Raw genomic sequence first — 23,728 nt, 5'->3', positions numbered from 1 at the left:
TGAGTCATAAAATCTGATTGGCTGAGCTGCCTTCGCAGCCATTGTAAAATACACAAAATACTATGACCTCCTCACAACAACTAGACTGAATTATGGGGCCGTGAAAAATGATTGTGGTAGTCTTTGACTCTCATGCTGCTCGCGTGGACCACTGAGTGTACTGATGACGCAAGAACCCATGTTTAGTTTAAACTGAGGGGCTGGCAACTTGTTTTCTTAACTAGAACTGGGTTGGTCAGCTAGCTAACAGGCTAAAACATAGCTATCAGCCTAAACAACTCCATCATTAATGTTACAGCTTTGAATAAAAACACATACAGTATGATTTACTTTAAAACAGCAATATTAAAGTCTGAAGAATGTTGCATGAATGGCTGACACACCTATGGAGATTTTACCATTTTTAGCTTTGAGTATGGATATGGCTGAATCCCAAATGATTTTTATGACTATATTTAATGACAGTTTTTAGCTAAGTTACACACTTCTTTTTATCCTTTAGGAAGAAACAGGCTATTTTTGTTGCTGTACCTTTAAGTCTGATATATGCAAATAAGCTCTGTTTTGATTGGCTGCTCTGTATTGTCTTCCTTTCCAAAAGCAGTCTGATCTGAAACACTCCTTATAACTTCAACGTGAGTAGGCAGGGCTAAACTACTGTAGGGAGAATAGATGCATGTATGATGTATGTAACAGAAGAAGGTCAACCAACACTGTGTGTCGCTGCATCCACAGAGTTAAGACTGGTCTGTGCATAGTGGATGACAACAGCATTCAGAAACGCCGACTGCTATTGACATGGGGCATCCACTATGCACAGTACAGTCTTAACTTACATTTGTGGATGCAGCGACAGATGGTGTTTATTGACAACACCCCCCACCCACCCAGTATCCTTTGTGCAGTTTCAGATAGCAGTCAGTCATTATTCAGCATTATCTGACCTTCCAAACTCTCCTCATCCTTTCAAATTGAACAGGCTGTTTATAGTACTGTGCCTTTAAGACAGATATATGTACATGAGCTCTGTTCTGATTGGCTGCCCTGTAAGGTGTCTTTTTCAAAATATTTATGGTTTTTGTGATATCACAAAAACAGCATCTTCAAAACAGACTGTTTCTGCAGCCTAGTTACCATATATGGGCTGTGTGGACTGAGGAGTGAACTGAATGTTTTGGAGCTTTAACAGTGTTTACATACGACATCAAACCACCCAAGAAAAGCATTTTATTGCATGATCTGGGTCCTTTAAGTAGCACAGAGCACACCCACACCCTCACCTCTCCACACATGAAAGATGTTCGGATGATAATCACCGTTATTTTATCCAATCACTCCGGAGCTTTTTTTAGAGGCTGTCCGCTGAGCGGGTGATTAACGAGAGTGTACAGTCTAATGAGAATGATTAGTGCTGGTGTACAAACACAGCAAACGACGCCATCAGTCAGACAGGAGCCGCATGCCCGTACACACCTCCACGAGCGGGGCCACGCTGACATGAGCTCCTCTGCTCATTATGGGGCCCTCAAGGGCACTTTACTCTCCAGGATGTTCACCGAGAGAGATAAGAGATAAGAATGGAAGGGGGGAGAGAGAGAGAAAGAGAGAGAGAGAGAGAGAGAGAGAGAGAGAGAGAGAGAGAGAGACAGAGAGAAGTGTACAACAGTTAATTGTTCCACCACCATGACAATTAATCACCCAGTCTAATCTAATTACACAAACATAGAGATCTCCTCTCCTTTCTTCTCTTCTCTTCTCCTGTCCTCTCCTTTCTTCTCTTCTCCTGTCCTCTCTTCTCCTCTTCTCTTGTCTTCACTTCTCTTCTCCTCTCTTCACTTCTTTTCTTCTTCTGTCCTCTACTCTCTTCTCCTCTTCTCTTCTCCTGTCCTCTCCTTTCTTCTCTTCTCTTCTCTTCTCCTGTCCTCTCCTTTCTTCTCTTCTCCTGTCCTCTCCTTTCTTCTCTTCTCTTCTCTTCTCTTCTCTTCTCCTGTCCTCTCCTTTCTTCTCTTCTCTTCTCCTGTCCTCACCTTTCTTTCTTCACTTCACTTCTCTTCTCCTCTCTTCTCTTTTCTTCTTCTGTCCTCTACTCTCTTCTTCTCTTCTCTTCCCCTGTCCTCTCCTTTCTTCTCTTCTCTTCTCTTCTCCTCTCTTCTCCTGTCCTCTCCTTTCTTCTCTTCTCTTATCTTGTCTTTACTTCTCCTCTTCACTTCTCTGTTCTCCTGTAATACTCTTTTTATCTCTTTTGTTCTCTTTTTTGTCTTTTCTGTTCTCATTTTTCTTCTCTTGTTTTTTCTCTTCATTCTTCTCTGCTCCTCTACTCTCGTCTTTTCCTCTCTTTCTCTTCTCTTCTCCTCTGTTCTCATTTTTCTTCTTTTTTCTCTTCTCATCTCATTTCTTCTCCTCTAATACACTTTTTATCTCTTCTGCTCTCTTTTTTGTCTCTTTCATTTCTCATTTTATCTTCTCTCTTCTCTTACTTCTCTTCTTATCCTGTGCTCTTCTACTCTCTTCTCATTTGTTCTTTCTTCTAGTTTTTTTCCTCCTCTCTTCTCTGCTTTCTTCACATCTTTCATTCTCTCCCCCTCTCTTGTCTTCTTATCTCATTTTCTCCTCTTCTCTTTTCACCTCTTCTCTTTTCCTCTCTCCTTTTTTTCCATTCTCCTCTCCTGTCCTCTCTTCACTCACCTTCCCTTCTGTGCGTCTCTTTGTTTCTCTTCCTCTTTTTCTTCTGTTCTCTTGTCTTCTCTTCTCTGCCACTCTTTTCTTTTCTTCTCAGCTCTTCTTTTCTTGACTGTTCTCTGCTTTTCTTCTATTGTATTCCCTTTTCCTTTCCTCTCTACATCTTTATTGTCTTCTCTGTCTCTCTCCACCCCTCACTCCGCCTTCTTGGATGCGAAGAGCAGCAGCGCTCATGTTTTTAAGTCTCTTTGTGTGTGTGAGTGGACACAGTGGCTCTTTGCGTCGTGTAATGACAGATGGTGCAGTATTTGCCTAATGAGCGCAGGGGAGTGGGCAGCAGCTCAGGGGCTGGAGGCTGGAAAGCTCTGCTTTAGTCCTGCAAGATTTCCACACGTTCACTAATGAGCTTTATTTCTCTGCTTGTCACTTCAAAAGCGTGGCCCTTCATCTGAGCGGTGCTGGAGAGGCGCAACAGTTGTGCGTCATACGTTGCTATATGGTCCTAAGTGACACTGTGTCGCTGTGTTCCTTTCCCCAGGGCCTTTACCACCCCACAGAAACTGTTTCAAATTAAACGAGTCTGCAGACGGATGTAATGCCGTAATACAGTACATGCTTTTGGGAGTTGGTTACCTGGAACAGTGGCTGCAAAGGAAGCAGCGTTCACATATGTCTCTCATAAACCCAAGTCATTTTCTGCTGGTGAATCAAATAACCACAGGGAGGAGGAGAGGGATGGCGCGCTGCCTTCTTCCTTCAACTGGTCTGACTCAATCTACAGTGAAATAGTGAAATTGCTCAAACTTTCAGGTGTCATTATGAAACTCATGATAGCTTGGATTTTTCAAAGCTTGGAAGGACGTCACTGCCACAGCAGTGGTTCCCTAACCTGGACCCTCAGGGCCTCAGACACGCTACTTTTTTTCTACCTGTATGTGTTGCAAGTTTAGTCCTGGACTGTGTGAGAATCAGGTCAAGAACCACTGCTTTAGGAGTTGGTGTGACTCAGAAATTTGCTTTTGAAATTGGTGTCCTTCTCCTGTAACGTTAAATGTAAACTGTACTGTAAACTGTATGAACTGTAAAGTCATACATTTGAGCTGGTGTAAGTCTTACATTTGAGCTGGTGTAAGTCATACATTTGAGCTGGAGTAACTCATACATTTGAGCTGGTGTAAGTCTTACATTTGAGTTGGTGTAAGTCTTACATTTGAGTTGGTGTAAGTCTTACATTTGAGCTGGTGTAAGTCATACATTTGAGCTGGTGTAAGTCTTACATTTGAGTTGGTGTAAGTCTTACATTTGAGCTGGTGTAAGTCTTACATTTGAGCTGGTGTAAGTCATACATTTGAGCTGGTGTAAGTCTTACATTTGAGCTGGTGTAAGTCATACATTTGAGCTGGTGTAAGTCTTACATTCGAGCCGGTGTAAGTCATACATTTGAGCTGGTGTAAGTCTTACATTTGAGCTGGTGTAAGTCTTACATTTGAGCTGGTGTAAGTCATACATTTGAGCTGGTGTAAGTCTTACATTTGAGCTGGTGTAAGTCATACATTTGAGCTGGTGTAAGTCATACATTTGAGCTGGTGTAAGTCTTACATTTGAGCTGGTGTAAGTCATACATTTGAGCTGGTGTAAGTCTTACATTTGAGCTGGTGTAAGTCATACATTTGAGTTGGTGTAAGTCTTACATTTGAGCTGGTGTAAGTCTTACATTTGAGTTGGTGTAAGTCTTACATTTGAGCTGGTGTAAGTCTTACATTTGAGTTGGTGTAAGTCATACATTTGAGCTGGTGTAAGTCTTACATTTGAGTTGGTGTAAGTCATACATTTGAGCTGGTGTAAGTCATACATTTGAGCTGGTGTAAGTCTTACATTTGAGCTGGTGTAAGTCTTACATTTGAGCCGGTGTAAGTCATACATTTGAGCTGGTGTAAGTCTTACATTTGAGCTGGAGTAAGTCTTACATTTGAGTTGGTGTAATTCTTACATTTGAGCTGGAGTAACTCATACATTTGAGCTGGTGTAAGTCATACATTTTAGCTGGTGTAAGTCTTACATTTGAGCTGGTGTAAGTCTTACATTTGAGCTGGTGTAAGTCTTACATTTGAGTTGGTGTAAGTCTTACATTTGAGCTGGTGTAAGTCTTACATTTGAGCTGGTGTAAGTCATACATTTGAGCTGGAGTAAGTCATACATTTGAGCTGGTGTAAGTCATACATTTGAGCCGGTGTAAGTCATACATTTGAGCTGGTGTAAGTCTTACATTTGAGCTGGAGTAAGTCTTACATTTGAGCTGGTGTAAGTCATACATTTGAGCCGGTGTAAGTCATACATTTGAGCTGGTGTAAGTCTTACATTTGAGCTGGAGTAAGTCTTACATTTGAGCTGGAGTAAGTCATACATTTGAGCCGGTGTAAGTCTTACATTTGAGCTGGAGTAAGTCTTACATTTGAGCTGGTGTAAGTCTTACATTTGAGCTGGAGTAAGTCTTACATTTGAGCTGGTGTAAGTCATACATTTGAGCCGGTGTAAGTCATACATTTGAGCTGGTGTAAGTCATACATTTGAGCTGGTGTAAGTCATACATTTGAGCTGGTGTAAGTCTTACATTTGAGCTGGTGTAAGTCTTACATTTGAGCTGGAGTAAGTCATACATTTGAGTTGGTGTAAGTCATACATTTGAGCTGGTGTAAGTCTTACAATTGAGGTGGAGTAAGTCTTACATTTGAGCTGGAGTAACTCATACATTTGAGCCGGTGTAAGTCTTACATTTGAGCCGGTGTAAGTCATACATTTGAGTTGGTGTAAGTCTTACATTTGAGTTGGTGTAAGTCATACATTTGAGTTGGTGTAAGTCATACATTTGAGTTGGTGTAAGTCTTACATTTGAGCTGGTGTAAGTCTTACATTTGAGCTGGTGTAAGTCTTACATTTGAGTTGGTGTAAGTCTTACATTTGAGCTGGTGTAAGTCTTACATTTGAGCTGGTGTAAGTCTTACATTTGAGTTGGTGCAAGTCTTACATTTGAGCTGGTGTAAGTCTTACATTTGAGCCGGTGTAAGTCATACATTTGAGTTGGTGTAAGTCTTACATTTGAGCCGGTGTAACTCATACATTTGAGTTGGTGCAAGTCTTACATTTGAGCTGGTGTAAGTCATACATTTGAGCTGGTGTAAGTCTTACATTTGAGCTGGTGTAAGTCATACATTTGAGCTGGTGTAAGTCTTACATTTGAGCTGGTGTAAGTCTTACATTTGAGCTGGAGTAAGTCTTACATTTGAGCTGGAGTAAGTCATACATTTGAGCTGGTGTAAGTCATACATTTGAGCCGGTGTAAGTCATACATTTGAGCTGGTGTAAGTCTTACATTTGAGCTGGAGTAAGTCTTACATTTGAGCTGGTGTAAGTCATACATTTGAGCCGGTGTAAGTCATACATTTGAGCTGGTGTAAGTCTTACATTTGAGCTGGAGTAAGTCATACATTTGAGCTGGTGTAAGTCTTACATTTGAGCTGGAGTAAGTCATACATTTGAGCCGGTGTAAGTCTTACATTTGAGCCGGTGTAAGTCATACATTTGAGTTGGTGTAAGTCTTACATTTGAGTTGGTGTAAGTCATACATTTGAGTTGGTGTAAGTCTTACATTTGAGCTGGAGTAAGTCTTACATTTGAGCTGGAGTAAGTCATACATTTGAGTTGGTGTAAGTCATACATTTGAGCTGGTGTAAGTCATACATTTGAGCTGGTGTAAGTCATACATTTGAGTTGGTGTAAGTCATACATTTGAGCTGGTGTAAGTCATACATTTGAGCCGGTGTAAGTCATACATTTGAGTTGGTGTAAGTCTTACATTTGAGCTGGTGTAAGTCATACATTTGAGCTGGTGTAAGTCATACATTTGAGCTGGAGTAACTCATACATTTGAGTTGGTGTAAGTCATACATTTGAGCTGGTGTAAGTCTTACATTTGAGCTGGTGTAAGTCTTACATTTGAGCTGGTGTAAGTCATACATTTGAGCTGGTGTAAGTCATACATTTGAGTTGGTGTAAGTCATACATTTGAGCTGGTGTAAGTCATACATTTGAGCCGGTGTAAGTCATACATTTGAGTTGGTGTAAGTCTTACATTTGAGCTGGTGTAAGTCATACATTTGAGCTGGTGTAAGTCATACATTTGAGTTGGTGTAAGTCATACATTTGAGTTGGTGTAAGTCATACATTTGAGCTGGTGTAAGTCTTACATTTGAGCTGGTGTAAGTCTTACATTTGAGTTGGTGTAAGTCTTACATTTGAGCTGGTGTAAGTCTTACATTTGAGCTGGTGTAAGTCTTACATTTGAGTTGGTGCAAGTCTTACATTTGAGTTGGTGTAAGTCGTACATTTGCCTTTGGAAGTTGGTGTAACTCATGTATTTGCTTTAGGGAACTGGTGTAGCTCAAACATTTCCTTTAGGAAGCTGGTGTAATGCATCCATTTGCTGTTAAGTCTTAATATAATTCATCCATTTGATTTTGAAAGTTGCCGTAACTGATATATCTGCTTTGGAGAGCCAAAGTCGACACATATTTGAGTTTTCTCTGCTGCCCGTGGATCGCTGTATTCTCCACTCTGTCCTGTTGAAATAATGACTCTTCACTGTGGCTGTCTGTCTTACTCTGCATAATCCTTTCTGTTGCATATAAAGCAATAAAGAAGAGCGCACTCCCTGATTGGCAGTACAGCACTAGAGTAGAAATTTAATAGGGGGGGTTTGTTTAAAAAAAAAAAATAGAGGACAGAAAAAGAGAGTGGATAGGAAAACAGGCAGTGGGGCAGTGGGTTTTTGAGGTCAGGGAAAGGATGTGTGTTTTTGTGCTGATGTGTCTTACAAATAAGTGAATAAAATAAGATGATTCCAGAATGGGCATTACACCCAATCAGCTACTAGTTACCATACAGTACGAGCAGTTGGTAATTCACTGATGTCAGAAAAATACGTCCTATCTCCATTTTTGTTGTTATTCAGTTTTTAGCATAATTTGAAAATATCTTTTGCTTTTTACATTGTTTGTGAATTTCGTGATGAACGGACCAAAAGAAATGTCTGAAAATGACTTAAAAAAAAACGTCTGGTTCCATTGACTTACATTAAAAGTAAAGCAGGTTTTTTCCTTCTCCTGTAAAGTTACCATCCTGGAGGTTTTCTTCCGACAACAGCGATATACTGGTTGCTGTTGTTTACAGACCCTCTAAAGTTTTTCCATTTCTTTATGATACATACAGCTATTCAGTGTTCTAGAAGTACTCAAGTTGTCCATGATATTGTCAGAAAAGCCTATTATGAATAGCGCTGCAAAAAATAGTTAATATTAAGTCAATGTAAACCAAAGAAATGAATTGAAAATTCAAGAGAATATTGAGTAGAATATCTGCTAGTGTCCCGAAAAAGCAGGACATACCCAATTTCCTTAACAGCATGCATGGAGGCAAACATGCTAAGCAGGCAGAAGTGTACTGCAAGCAGAATGCAGCCAATTCAATATCAATTTCCAATCTAAGACCCCGACTCAATGCGAAAAAAGCAATAAATCCTGGCCCAATCCCCGTCTCAGGAATGCCAGCGCAATGGGAGTAATTCCAGAGACACTGAGGGGAAGAGAGTGGGGAATGGGAATGAGATTAGCCAAACATTGGTCTATTTTTAGAAGAGCCAAGACGAGGTGAAAATCATGTTGCATGATGAATTTTAGGTCATCGTTTGGATAAGACTGCGAGCTGAAGATGTCAGATAAGCTCTGAATCGTATTACTAGGCATGTTTCGTGATGCACGTGAGTGTTTCTGTGTGCTAGAGAACACAGGCTGTGTGTTTCACTCACCATTTACTTTATAAGAAACCAGGGATGCTCAGTGATTTCGGGGTGACACTTTCTTTTACACTGTCTTAAGTTCTAGGCATTCTAGGTATAATCTCCAAAGCATGTGCACTGTTTTTGTATCGAAATTGCAAGAGCTGAAGTTTTTATTGTAGCCTGTATTATCAGCTGCATTGCTTTAGCAGGTTTTAAGTGAGATTGAACCTAATAACACTGAGCTTCTGAGCCGCCAGTAGGACCAATCAGAGGCAACCAAACCCCAATTAACCTTCAGTCTGGCACAGCATTCAAGCCTCAAGCAGATATATGGGTCTTTGTGGCTTCAATAAATGAATAAATATATGTATATACACACACACACACACACACACACACATACACACACACACATACATATATACATACATACATACATACATACATACATACATACATAAAGGGCCTGTACTTTAATTTATAGGAAATAATTGCAAATATAAACTGCAGTCACAATATTGGTCAGAAAATTGCAGTATCTTCTCCAGATTATTCAGTCTTACAAAGTTAAAAGGTAATTATTTTGGGGTAAAATGATGGTAAATACCAACACAGTCCAGCCAAATAATGCTGAACTCAGGTTCTCAGGAACAGGTTCTAGCCATTAAGCTGATAAAGAACATAGTAAACTATAGGGCTGCTTGATTATCGCAAAAATCGTAATCATGATTATTTTGGTCAAGATAGTTTTAACATGATTACTCATTGATGTTGGAAATGCTTCATGCATTTTTTTTTAACTTTTAAAAAGTTCAACTCAAAATTTTTGATATGTGTGTGTGTGTGTGTGTATATATTATTATACAACGTTAACATATATGTACAATTAACTGTATTATATATGTAAAAATAATAGCCAAAAATAAATTAGACCAAAATATATTAGATGGGCTTTTATGGTGAAAATAGCAGAACCTTTTTAGTGCTTTGAAGAATCATGTTTATTTTCAGAAAGGTTCTTTATCCACAGTCAGGCCACATTATTATTCCCTGTGCCCACTTGTCCACGGGGAAGACACTCTCAGTCGATTTGGGGATGAATCCATCACGTGGATGCAGATCACGTACACCTATACGTGCTGATTGTCTTCCCTGGGGCGGATGGGATCTTCCGGCAAGACATGACTAGAAATGTCCGACATTGGTTAGAAGAGCATGACCAAGGCTTCCAAGTACTCCCCCCAATTCCCCAGGCTTAAGCCCAACTGAGAATCTGTGGGGCCAAGTGGATCGTCACGATTGCTCTATGGATCCTCCCCCATGACCCCTTCAGCAGCTGTGGGATGCACTGCAGTCAGCATGACTCCAGATACCTGTGACAACCTCCCAGGACTCTGTTGAGTCACTCCCAGCCTGTCTAGCTGCTGCCTGTGCTGCTGCACACGGCGGTTACTCTGGATTAGGGCTGCAAGTAACGATTATTTCAATAATCGATGAATCGGGCGATTAGTTTTTCGATTAATCGATGAATCGGAGGGTGGTGGTCATTTCCATGTCTTTATTCAGAAATAGAACATTGAATAACAGAACAAATAAATGCTTACAATAATTAAATAATAGATTAAATCAAATAACATTTATTAATAAATTATAATAAAATAAATTAAACAAAGAAAAATAAGTGCATCTCTGATGCAAACACTAAATACAAACTAACTCACTGATACAAACTCACTCACTCCCTTTCTTTAGGAACTTTGCATTGCAATGCAAAAATGTTAGCATGTCAACATGCTCCTGGCTAAGGCTGGCTCTCTTTTTAGAAACTATATTACCTGCTGCAGAGAACAGACGCTCAGACGGTGTTGAAGTACCAGGAATGCATAAATAGGACTTGGCTAGCCTAGCCAATATAGGATATCTATCTCTGTTAGCTTTCCACCACTGCAGTGCATTTTGTTCCTTGGCAATGTTTCTTTCTCCAAAGTATGTGAGGACTTCATTTCTCACTTGGTTTTGAACATCGTCCCCTTCGCTTGCTCTGTCCTCGTCTTCACCATCAGAACCAAGGAGAGAATCCAAAAGGGTGGCACGAGGTCCTGATTCAGCACCTGGAGTATCGGTGGAGGTGCTACTGCAACTGCCATGCTGCTGCACATCCATCTCCCTTTTCTCTGCGTTGGTCATGTTTCCTTTGTAGAATTTATTTATATGTTAAAGATATGTTAAATGTTAACTTAATGTTAAACTTATTTTAAAGAATCCGCCTCCGCTCCGGCTCCGCCTCGCTATATTCAACTCGCTCTTTTTTTTTTTGCGTTGACGAAGCGCCGCAGGTGACGTAAGCTAATATGACAAGGCGAGTGAAACATAAATCGTGCGACACAACGAATCGATAATCAAATTCGTTGCCAACACTTTTAATAATCGATTATTATCGATTTTATCGATTCGTTGTTGCAGCCCTACTCTGGATATTAGCTGGTCACACTAATGTGACTCGAACCACCAGAACCCTCGAAGAACCATCATTTTAGTGTGTGCTACATGCTAAATAGCCAGCAATGCAGCTAAGACTGGACTGAATGTGCACTGTTGCCTCAAATGTTGAGAGTCTTATAAATTGTGGCAAATCACAATTACTAGTGAGTTCAGTGCACAAAGCTGGAAGCTGCCACTTGTGATAAGCTGGCATTTAGCCTGATAAACACTTCTTTCCCTTCAAAAGCACGTTGGCTCATAAAAGTGGAACATGTGTTGTTTATTTGAGTGGCTTTTGAGTTAACATATATTTGAATATGATCAAATATTTGGTGGAGGCATAAGCAATATTATTATAGTGCAATATTATTATATTATCCACATTGTGCATAATCAGTAAATTATTATATGTAGCCCATGAAGCAATTCATCAACCCCCTCTACCCCATTCAGTTTCCAACCACAGGACTGATGTCCAGATATTACTTGAGTGGTGTCTAGATATTACTTGATTCTCAGCACAGCAAGCACACTGACATCGTAGCATGGGTGCCAAATTATGTATTCTGCCCAATCTGGCAACCCTGTTAGGCTAAAAATGGCCAAAGGTAGAACTTTCGTATTTTGGCAAAAAAGAAAAATAGTTTGTTTTTTTTTCTTGAAAAGAGCAAAAGATTAATTAGGTCTCCAATAAAGTGTCAAATCAAACACTTAAATAATCTGAAAGAAGAGGAGAAATACTGAATAAAACCCGTTTTATTTTCTTCACTCTCCTGCGAAGATGTGTTCAAACAGTTTGAGCAGCAGCGGATAAACACACTCGGCTTCATCTTAGAACTGTGTCCTGATTGGTCTATAGCTTATATGCTTTGTAGCATTAACTGATTTAATGAAACTCTTTAATGGAAATCGCATCAATAAATATGAGTACCGCAAAAACGTATGGGAATAAACATGTTTATCTCTCGGTTTGGAAGCAGTTTCTGCGAACTCGTGCGCTCCTGGTCCAGATATTATTTGTGCAGTGAAGCATTCTCGTGAGAGTGATGATGAGTTTCAGCCATGGGTGGCTCTGTGGTCAGAAACTGACCATTGATGAAGGACTAGAGGATTAAAACAGGTCTACATCGACAGATGAGCTACAGTCTCTAACTGTTCAGCAGTAAGGCGGAGCTGCAGAGAGGGGTTTCCGGAAAAGTGACTGCTGAGAGTGTGTGTGTGTGTTTGTTTGTGTGTGTGTGTGTGTGTGTGTGTGTGTGTGCGTGTGTGTGCGCGTGTGTGTGCGCGTGTGTGTGTTGTCTCTTGGCAGACACTGAGATTGTGTGTGATCCTGATCTTCGTCACACTCTTCAAATCAGCGGATGAAGAGAGAGCAGAACATTTAATGGCTGATCTTTCACAGTCAGTCTACTGCAGTCGCACATCAGCGGACTCATCTGACACTAACACATCTCAGACACTCAGCCAATTATACACAGTCTCACATCACTGGACAAACACTCCTCTGACACCACACACACACACACACACACACACACACACACACACACACACACGCACACACACACAAAGTAACACACACAAACTCAGGCCTGATAATGAAAGTTGGAGCAGTTTAATCTCATAGATGTTCTGGGTAATGAATAGTGCAGTATGCCTGTTCCTCAAAATTCTTGTGACTGTGTATCTGTAACTGTCACTCATGAAAAAAACAGCAAGACAGAACACAATTATTTATGTGTCTTTTTCCTGGCCAGAAAATATCGTCACTATACAGGAACACAAGAAACACAACGATCCTGACCTCATAAAGCCCTGAAACAGGAAAGAAAGAAAAAGACAAAAATCATTACGGTTACGAATTTTCTGGTTAGGGTTAGGATTAGGCCCTGCGATGGACTGTCCACCCTGTCCACCCTGTCCAGGGTGTATCTTGCCTTCCGCCTGATGACCGCTGGGATAGGCTCCAGCACCACCCCCCCACGACCCTGACGGAGAAGCGGCTTAGAAAATGGATGGATGAATGGGTTAGGTTCAAGGTTAGATGTAGAAAGTCTTATTACAGTTATATATGAGATGTTACTATTACGTATTTAACATTTTTACATATATGTACTTCTGTAAAGCATGTGGGACAAGCAATTACAACATATAGATATTCACATATAGTATATAATGCATATAGGTTGTGTTATTGCTACATATAGGTACTTACAAATATGATACATATGGGTCATGTTATTACTATAGGTACTTGCGAACATATAATACACGTGAGACATATTATGTACAGTCTACTCAGGCTTTAGCAATAACACTGAGATTAATAACTGATCATCACGTTGATTTATCAGTCTACTCAGGCTTTAGCAGAGCTCAGTAACACTGAGATTAATAACTGATCATCACATTGATTTATCAGTCTACTCAGGCTTTAGCAGAGCTCAGTAACACTGAGATTAATAACTGATCATCACATTGATTTATCAGTCTACTCAGACTTTAGCAGAGCTCAGTAACACTGAGATTAATAACTGATCATCACATTGATTTATCAGTCTACTCAGGCTTTAGCAGAGCTCAGTAACACTGAGATTAATAACTGATCACCAGATTGATTTATCAGTCTACTCAGACTTTAGCAGAGCTCAGTAACACTGAGATTAATAACTGATCATCACATTGATTTATCAGTCTACTCAGACTTTAGCAGAGCTCAGTAACACTGAGATTAATAACTGATCATCACATTGATTTATCAGTCTACTCAGGCTTTAGCAGAGCTCAGTAACACTGAGATTAATAACTGATCACATTGATTTATCAGTCTACTCAGACTTTAGCAGAGCTCAGTAACACTGAGATTAATAACTGATCACCAGATTGATTTATCAGTCTACTCAGACTTTAGCAGAGCTCAGTAACACTGAGATTAATAACTGATCACCAGATTGATTTATCAGTCTACTCAGGCTTTAGCAGAGCTCAGTAACACTGAGATTAATAACTGATCATCACATTGATTTATCAGTCTACTCAGGCTTTAGCAGAGCTCAGTAACACTGAGATTAATAACTGATCATCACATTGATTTATCAGTCTACTCAGACTTTAGCAGAGCTCAGTAACACTGAGATTAATAACTGATCATCACATTGATTTATCAGTCTACTCAGACTTTAGCAGAGCTCAGTAACACTGAGATTAATAACTGATCATTACATTGATTTATCAGTCTACTCAGGCTTTAGCAGAGCTCAGTAACACTGAGATTAATAACTGATCATCACATTGATTTATCAGTCTACTCAGGCTTTAGCAGAGCTCAGTAACACTAAGATTAATAACTGATCACACACACTCACACACACACACACATACACAAACATTAGTAAAACATGTTCACGCACTCTTTTCTCTGTACACTCTGATGGGCTGCAGGCTTCTCTGCTTATTCTTTGCTTTTTAGGCTTTTCTTTCCCCTCTAACCTTGTAAATATCTAGTCTTTGACTCAGCACACTCTGTACAGTGTGTGTGTGTGTGTGTGTGTGTGTGTGTGTGTGTGTGAGAGATGTGTGAAGACATTCACTGTCAGCTCTGCTCCTATTCGCTGTCACCTTCGAGCCAAATCTGTCCAGCCGAGTCGTCAGTCTGCATGCCTGCACAAATAACCTCACCCTCACACACTCACTCAATCACATGCACACACACACACACACACACACAAACACACACACACACACACACACACACACACTCACACACACACACATATGCTCTTACAGACACACTGTCTTCCCTGTTAAACACTCAGAATTGCCCTGCCTGTGGAAAACGACTGGTACTGATAGTGAACAGAAGCTGCTTGTGTGGGGGCATTAACCCCAAATCATCACTGTAACCCCGCCTTCAGGGACGGAGTGAGAACATCATTCCGTTCTGACCCATCATCACCACTGTACAACAAAACTTTTGAGGACATCTAGCTTCTCGATCTGCTTACGTGGCAATTGTACATGATTATAATGACTGTTTTAACCCCTTAAGTGGTCATCAGTGAGTCCAAGCTTTGAGTATTTACCAAAATAACAAAACTGGTGAGGACATAAAAAAGAAAGCAAGTTGGTATGTGCTGCGCTGGTACAAGTGGATCAGACACAGCAGAGTTTTTAAAGTTTTTAAACACGTCAGTGTCACTGCTGGACAGAGTAGTCCACCAACCAAAAATATCCAGCCAACAGCGTCCTGTGAGGGTCTTGACCATTATAGAACAGGGTAAAAGGGGGGCTAACGATCTTTCAATAGATGAATCAGCATGTTTAATCTAATTGCTTTGTTTACAATATTGACAAAAATAAATCAAGAACCTTCACCTACTGGCATCTTGAAAAGATAAAGTCCCCTTAAGCTTTTATGAAAATGTATGTGCTATGAACTTTATGTACACACAAACTTCACGTGCATGTTTCTTCCTGTAATCTCATGCATTATTTACACACATAAACCACTTTAGAAAGTCATTTACTCATCTTTATTACATTGTCTTCCTTCCTCCTCTTTCATCCCTCCCCTCCTGCCCTCTCCCTCAGTTTCTCCCTGTCATCCGTCTCACCCCCTCCCTCTAGATGTGTTGTGTAATAGCTCTGTAGTTCTCCTGTTGCTTCTTCTCCAGCTGACAGCTGCAGGATGCATAGCGGACGCACTCACATCCACACTTTGATATCCACTTTACAACCACTCTGGGAAAAAAAACCCCTGATACATTAAATTGAATCAAATGTATACAGTACTATGCAAAAGTCAGAGTTCAACCTTTCATTTTTATTTATATTACTTTGGGTCAAAACAGCCAATAAGTACAGGTGAGATTTGTAAAATGCAGTAAAAACAAGAACCTGTGATGCATTAATTCCAGTGGTGGACAGTAATTAAGGAAATGTAATTGGTTTCTGTACTTAAATATTTTTTTGTGTATCGGTGACTTTCTTCTTTCACTCCACTACATTTCAGAGTCTAATATCCGACTTTTTCCTCCTACATTTTGAGAAATCTGTCGTTCCTTTTGGTTTCTGTGTGTATAAAAACGTCACATGTCAAAACGAAAGAAGCGCAAAGCCAGAGCACCAATCAGGGCCCAGCGGTCACTTTGTTTAGAGCTGGTTTTGACCTGTTGGTCAGACCGACCCAGTGCAGCACGCGGTTCAACGTCAGCGCAGCAGCGTAAAACTTTGGGAGAGTCTGTTCAACATAAATGATGAACTAACCTAACTTTGTGTAAATAGAGCTCAATATAGAAATATGTCCACATATGCAGTCGAGACTGACGCGGCTTTTTTCTGAATTTCTACAAACACCATTTCATTTTATAGTAAATGAGTTTGGGCTGGTTTATGTTTATGAACAGATGCCTACAGATCAACATAGTAAAGGAGCTCATCTGTGATCCTGAGTTTAAAGCCAGTTTTTATTCAACTTAAACTTGGAACTAAGTTGTAAATAAATCTGAAACTGAAACTTTGCTTGTGTGTAAAAAGTGATTTCAGAGCCACTCGGTTCTCCCTGATGGAAACTGTTTACCTTCAGTGTTTTGTGCTTCTGATCATTTTAATAGACGTCAGCGTCACTAATTAATGACGTTCTATTAAAAGACTGGTTTACCAAGAGAGACGCTGGAGGACTTTCACCTGAAATGAGTTCATGAAGCCAGTCTGGTTATAAAAATGATAACAGGACCAGATCAGAGCCAGAATTACTCTTTTAGTACTTTTACTTTATACTTAAGTACATTTGAAGGTAAATACTTTAGTACTTTTACTCAATTGGAGGTCTAAAGGGAGGAACTTCTACTTTTACTGGAGGAATATTTTACCTTGGGGGTCTCTACTTTAACTCAAGTACGTGATTTGTGAACTTCGTCCACCTCTGGTCAATTCTATTGAACCTTTATTTAATCTACAAACATGCAAAGAAATTACGTTGAATGTTTTGGCAGACCGACTTGTGATTGTATTTCGTAAGCAAGTTTTGAATTTGATACCTGCAACAAACTCCAAGAAATTTGGGCCGGGCCAAAATAAGAATGAAAAGGCTACAGAATATTAAAATCACATGGTTTTAGAACATTCCGCAATAAGCAGGTGAATTGGTAACAGGTCAGGGTGTTATGATTGGATATAAAAGGAGTGTCCACCGAAGGCTTAGACTTTTCAAGCAAAGATGGGTCATGGTTCACAACTTTGTGCCAGACTTTGTGAGAAAATTGTCAAACAATGCAAAAAGAACATTTATTAAGGCAAGATTTCAAGCAATTTAGGTCTTTCACCATTTACCATACTTAATATTGTGAAAGAGACAGGGAATCCAGAGAAATCTCAGCCTGTTTAGGGCAAGGCTGGAAACCACTGTTAAATGTGCCTGATCTTTGGGGCCTTAGAAAGCTTTGCGTGAGAAACCGTTGTGTTACTGTGTTAAATTTATCCATATGGGCTCAGGAATACTTTGGAAAACCATTTTCACATAAAAAGCCTGCTGCTGCATCAAGAAATACAACTTGAAACCACTCTCTACGCAAAAAGAAGGCCATACATCAATTCTGTGCAATTTTCAATTAAACATTTTTTGCTGAAAGTCAGCTGACTTAACCGCGGAATTATTTGAGATGGAAAATCAGAGCGCTGCAACGTGGGATCAAAAATAGAAATAGTGTGTCCATCAAAAGCGGCGCTCTAGTGTTCGTGGCTGGTGTAGATGGCCTCGTTGATGACAATAGGAGAGTTTTGGTATTGATGCTTGCAGCACTTGCTGTTAAACTGTTGTTGTATAGTTTTTTTTTGGCAGGCGTGTGACTGAATAAACCTGTTGGTGGAGTGAACTGGATTTTCTCTGCCAGTTTGACCAACTAGTTAAAGATGCACTATGTAAGCAATATTCACTCAGGAGAAAGAAAACACATTAAAATATGGTGTCCATGCCTTACGTCTTTACGTTTGAACGCAACACCCACAAGCTTAGAGAGAAGGTCAAGTCAGAAGAAGCTTTTTTATGTAGCACTTTTTACAACAGGCATTGCCACAAAGCAGCTTCACAGAAGGCTTTACGGAAAATCCGGGTCCAAGCCCCCATGAGCAAACCAAAGGTGACAGTGGCAGGAAAAATTCCTAAGAACAAGAGGGAGAAACCTTGAGAGGAACCAAGACTCAAAAGGAGAACCCATCGTCCTCTGGTCGACACCATATAGCAGAACAAAAACACAAGAACAGTATGATAAAATTGTACAATTAATCTAAAACTTTGAATATAGAGAAAAGAAGAAAAATAACCTGGACAGAAGTATTTAGTTTTACCAATGATAAACAACGACTGCTGTTGGAAGTCTGTCAGAGTAACAGTGAGATCTATGAAAATCAGTCACTGTTATCAGTGAATACTGTTAGCAGCGCATCGCAGTGAAAAACCATGAACATCACTGACTGCTGTTAGAAATCTACAGTGATGACCTAATAGTGTGAATATGGCAGAGCTCAGAGTATCAGAAAAGCAATGTCTGTGATTAAATAGTTTGAGTCTGCGCAGGCAGGAGAGTGAGTGCTGTGCAGGTGAGACTCTGCTGGACAGCAGGAAGCTTCATGGTAGCTCAGTGTTTAGGCCTCAAATGAAAAATCAACTATGAGGACAATAGCAGATAATTCACTTACTTCCTTGGAAAACACGTCCTGCACCAAGGTTTGACAGAGTTCTCTTTGAATACTTAAAATTAACATGTTGATGTCCTGTACGCAACAGGAAAATCAGGCTGTTTTAGCTGTGTAAAACATAAGAAATATCATTTTACACATGATTTGGTTGTTTTGTGTGATGTTGAGGTCACTATAACATGCAATTGTATGATCTTTAAAAACTTCCCTCTGCTTTGGGACCCTAACCTAACATCATACCTGTAGTAGTACGAGAACCACTCGCACTCATCAGATTCATCTGGGGGTCTGAAGCCCAATCCATGTTACAAAATGTTCTTCTACACGTTGCATGCAGTTACACATTTCCACCTGAGGGGTCTCCAAATCTTACAAAGTGCAGCTTTAAGTCTTCCATCGTGCTAGCCTATTGTTCCCCGAACACACGTGAAACACCAAAAACTGCTGCAGTCGGATTAGTACATTTGGAGGAGAAGGCTAACTGCAAATTCTGTTACAGTAAGAATCTATTTGATTTACGGATGGCTGTGGCATCACTGTGGATCAAACTCAGACGGAGTGATACTTCAGTTCTAATATACATACTTCTAAAATGACTAGAACACTTCTGAGCTATTCACACGGTGAGGTCAAAACTGACTGTGGTATAATGAAATTGACTGATTTAGTTCTAAATCTGCCAATCCCCCTACCCTTTTCTCTTTCTCTCCCCCCAGCTCTCCTGTATGCCACCATCTTCGGTAACGTGACCACAATCTTCCAGCAGATGTACGCCAACACTAACCGTTACCATGAGATGCTGAACAGCGTGAGGGATTTCCTCAAACTGTACCAGGTGCCTAAAGGCCTGAGCGAGAGGGTCATGGACTACATCGCCTCCACGTGGTCCATGTCCAGAGGCATCGACACTGAGAAGGTAAACCACCGTGAAGCTCAGGCTCTTGTCCTGTGCTGGTGGTGTGAGCTGTTGTTCCCACCTGCAGTCATGCTGCAGAGCTCTATACTGTACACCCTGGAGAGAGAGATCTAAAGACTTATGTAGAGTATGTTGTGAAGTCTGTCAACTCTCCAGCTACCCTGCATGTACATCTCTCTCTCTCTCTTTAAAGTATGCACAGTCCCTGGGTATAAAATTCATGTGAGACTCTTTTGATGTACTGTATCTTTTTCTATTTAAAGGGCTTATATCATAGAATAAATGAAAGAAGTTTAATGTAAACACGGTTAAAGTTTGGGAACATACTGCCCTCATCAGTCCGTATTTGGAAATTAAACAGCCTGTTTTGAAATTCATCACATCATGGTTGTGATGTCAGAACCAAAACATATTTGCATTTGACCGCCTTTTACACAATTTACACTCTCTCTCCATCTCTCACTCTCTCTCTCACTTTCTCCATTCTCTTTCTCTCTCTCTCTCTCTCTCTCTCTCTCTCTAGGTGCTGCAGATTTGTCCGAAAGACATGCGTGCTGATATCTGTGTGCACCTGAACAGGAAGGTGTTTAAGGAGCACCCTGCGTTTCGGCTGGCCAGTGACGGCTGTCTGCGTGCGTTGGCCATGGAGTTCCAGACCATTCACTGCGCGCCAGGCGACCTCATCTACCACGCCGGCGAGAGTGTGGACAGCCTCTGCTTTGTCGTCTCAGGGTCCCTAGAGGTCATTCAGGATGATGAGGTGGTCGCTATTTTAGGTGAGAAGCTAACAGGATATAAATCTCTGACCTTTATAATAATTAGATCCTGGTTTTCCGTAAGGCTGAACAAATTTTCAGATCAATACTGGGATTGTGATTTAAATTGCGATTTATTTAGTGTAGATGGAAATCCAGGCCTGTTATTTTGGCCAAGAAGACGAGCATTTTCTTTTTCTAACTTGAGACTTGAACACTGAACATGCCAGACTGCCGGTTAGTTGCGGTTGTGATGTCACAGCATATAGTGGTTTGGTTGCTTCCGATTGCTCTAACTCGGGGTGGCAACATGTGGCTCTGGAGCTGCGTGCCACCCTTTTACTGCCCAGTTGCGGCTCCAAGGTTTATAGGTAAAAATAAAATAATCCTACTTTACAGTAGAATAAAGCTCTGCTGATCCTTCAACACAGTTCAACAGTAAATGGTCTTAAACACTGGAGTTAATGTAGAACTGCTGATTCACCCTTTAACCCTCAAGATCAGCACAGACTGCTGGTCACTGTAGCAGCTATGGCAATAATCTTGCCTACCTTCCTGATATTCCATTACACAGAATAATGTGATTAATCATATGATTAGTCATGCGATTAGTGATTAATGTGATGAATTATTTAGATAATTATAATAACAGTCCTAATAATAATGTTAGTATAATCAGTTATCATCAGCTTCTCATTCACCAACTTCTTTGAATTTCCCGTTGCACCTTAAACGGTGCCGCATTTACATTCTGGGTCCTCAGATACCGTTTAAGGTTGAACAGGAAAAGTCAAAAAAGAAGCTGGCGGAAGAGAAGCAACTTCAGCCGATGTTGAGCCTTAAAGCTTAAAGTTTAAAGTAGAGCAAAGTCTGCGTTTTCTTTTATATTATATTTGTAGTCTATACCAGGACATCAGCACATACTGAGACATATTTAAAGCCAAGATGGTAAAATGAGCATAAAATGTTGTGGCTCCCAATGTGGTTCGATTTTTGTTGAAAGGACATAATGGCTCTTGTTAATGTTTGGGTTGCCAACCCCTGGACTACCTCATCTACAGGGAGTTTACAAGCTCTGATATTAGTTTACTGTTCCCCGGTTAAGACAACATTGTTCATAAATAATAATAAAATGGCTGTGATAAAATTTGCAGGTGGGATTTGACAATTGCAATTTGGATATAAAAAATATTTTTGCTCTAGTTTTCCATGAAACGATTCAGTGTTTCATGAAATATCATATTTTTCTGCAATTTGATTTCATTTAATTATTTTACTTTATTATATTATATTTATTTTCATATTTATGTTTTAATTATTTTATTGCTATGATTCAGAAAGATTATTAAAAATACTTCAGTTGGCTGACTGCCAGTGGAATTGGAAATTGATGATCCATACATTGCAATAGCAGCTTGGATGCTGTTGTCAGGAAACGCTCTGCAGCGTTAAGGTGCCCAAAAGTGAATCATACTGTATTTGTCTCGTAACCTGTGTTTTGTTGTTTTTGTTGTTCATGCCATGCTGATACTTGGTCAGTAGGTTAACCCCACGAGCTTTAAAAACACTGAAAACACACCCAGTATGTTTACATGCAGTCAATAATCTGATCATAATCAGCTTTATACAGTTATCTGATTATTCAAATAGGTGTGTAAGCAGCAAACTCCAGTTTCTTAGATCGGAGTAAGGTCTATAAATCCGATTAAGGAATCAGATAAAGAGAGATGGATTTTAGCTCAGTAATCAGATTTCTCAGTGCACGTGTGCCGTTACTCTGATTTCTTTCGGATTTCTCTGTCTGCGCATTGGTGAACTAGAATGCGATACCAGAAGTAAGCAAGCTGCGTCTCCGTGAGATGCAGTTAAACACGTTTGGAGTGGCGCTGAAACCAAATACATGCTTGATGAAGGATTTAAATATTCATCTTCAATTATGTATATTTTTAGGTAAAGTAGCATAAAGTAGTAATCAGTATCTGATCACTCAAATGCATGTAAACATGTTGATCAGATTACTGACAAAATCTGATTTTCTGCACTTATTGGATTATCAAGTGCATGTAAACACAGTCAGAGTCACTAGAAAAGTAAGATGGGAGACTTTGGCAAAACATAGCTAATAAGAGCTAATAACAGTTATTAATGCCACAATTTTTAACTCAGTTTGCAAGTTTTCCTAGTTTGACCCTTTCAGCTATCCATAGCTCCAGGCTGAAGCCCAGCTGCTCATGCACTGTGTGTTGCTTAGAATATACTGGTGTAACACCTCACTCCACTACATCTTTTAAGTACTTTTAAATCCATATTGTCAGCTGACCACACTGGACAGCACTTGTTGGAGACCAAGACCAAGAAGCAAACTAACGAAAGCAACAGAGGAGTGAGAGGCTCCACTTCCCATTAAGAGATGTAACAAGAATCCGTGAGCAAGAATGAAAGTCTACAATTACAGAGGAGATTCATATATACAGTACAGTACAGTACACAGGAGACTATATATACAGTACAGTGTCAGCGAAGTCAGAGACCACCCTTCATGTGTTTACTTTCCAATCAGATGGTCATTTAGTTACAGTTCTTCAGGGAAAAAAGCAGAGAACATGCATTTAACAGAAAACTACAGAAGCCTCAACAGCTAAATACAACGTCAGCATTTTCAGTATTGACCGTGTCCACTCTTTACCTCTATTACAGCTTCCATTCTTTTCAGGAGACTCACTTTGAGTTTTCCACAGAAATCTGCATTGATGTTTTCTCACGATTCAAGCAGTCCCAAATACTTTCACTGATGTTGAGGCTCTGAGAAGAACATCAGCTACTTTGTTTGATTTGCAAATTCTTCTTTTTTGTCTGTTTCCTTTTCTATTAACATCTACACAACCTTTCAGACCCAAAATGTTGTCTTCTCATAGTGGAAGGATGGCTGTGGACTATTATCTATGGGGTCAGTTTGACCCTATATAATGTTTAACATCTATAAATAAATGATTGGCGTCTTTTTTTGCTTCATATTTAATAAATAACCCTTATTTAATGGGGACAACTGGGTAAACCTAAAATTAACATGATGTGTTTTCAGTGTTCTGTACATGTTCTGTAGGCATCAGTGTTCCTTGGGGTCCGTTTGACCTCAGGCTGTTTTAGCTGTATAAAAACATAAGAAATACTCTCGCCTGCTTTAGGGCCCTAAAATAACATAACCACTCCTGTAGTAGTGTGAGAAACCCAGATGGTTCACACCACATGGTGGAGGAGCAAAACTTTGATATTTACCAGAGGCTTAAATTGCTGGGGTCAGACTGACTCCAAAGATTACATTTTACATTTATGGCATTTATCCAGAGCGATTTACAATTTGATCATTTT

The 23,728-nt window shown here is 40.0% G+C and overlaps 1 protein-coding gene across 4 annotated transcripts in view; it reads left to right on the top strand.

The window, feature by feature from the left end:
- The window catches only part of kcnh1a (potassium voltage-gated channel, subfamily H (eag-related), member 1a), a 134,250-nt gene that overhangs the window by 56,354 nt on the left and 54,168 nt on the right, over positions 1-23,728 (top strand). For all 4 annotated transcript variants that reach the window (XM_017707779.2, XM_017707777.2, XM_017707776.2 and 1 more), the window contains 2 exons: positions 19,405-19,604; positions 20,128-20,380. In XM_017707779.2, coding sequence (XP_017563268.1) covers positions 19,405-19,604; positions 20,128-20,380 — 453 coding nt within the window. The remainder of the gene's footprint in view (positions 1-19,404; positions 19,605-20,127; positions 20,381-23,728) is intronic.

Source organism: Pygocentrus nattereri, chromosome 10, assembly GCF_015220715.1.
Source record: "Pygocentrus nattereri isolate fPygNat1 chromosome 10, fPygNat1.pri, whole genome shotgun sequence".
NCBI classification, from domain to species: Eukaryota; Metazoa; Chordata; class Actinopteri; order Characiformes; family Serrasalmidae; genus Pygocentrus; species Pygocentrus nattereri.
The sequence above is the reverse complement of the archived record's forward strand: the minus strand, read 5'-3'. Positions and strand labels throughout refer to the sequence as shown.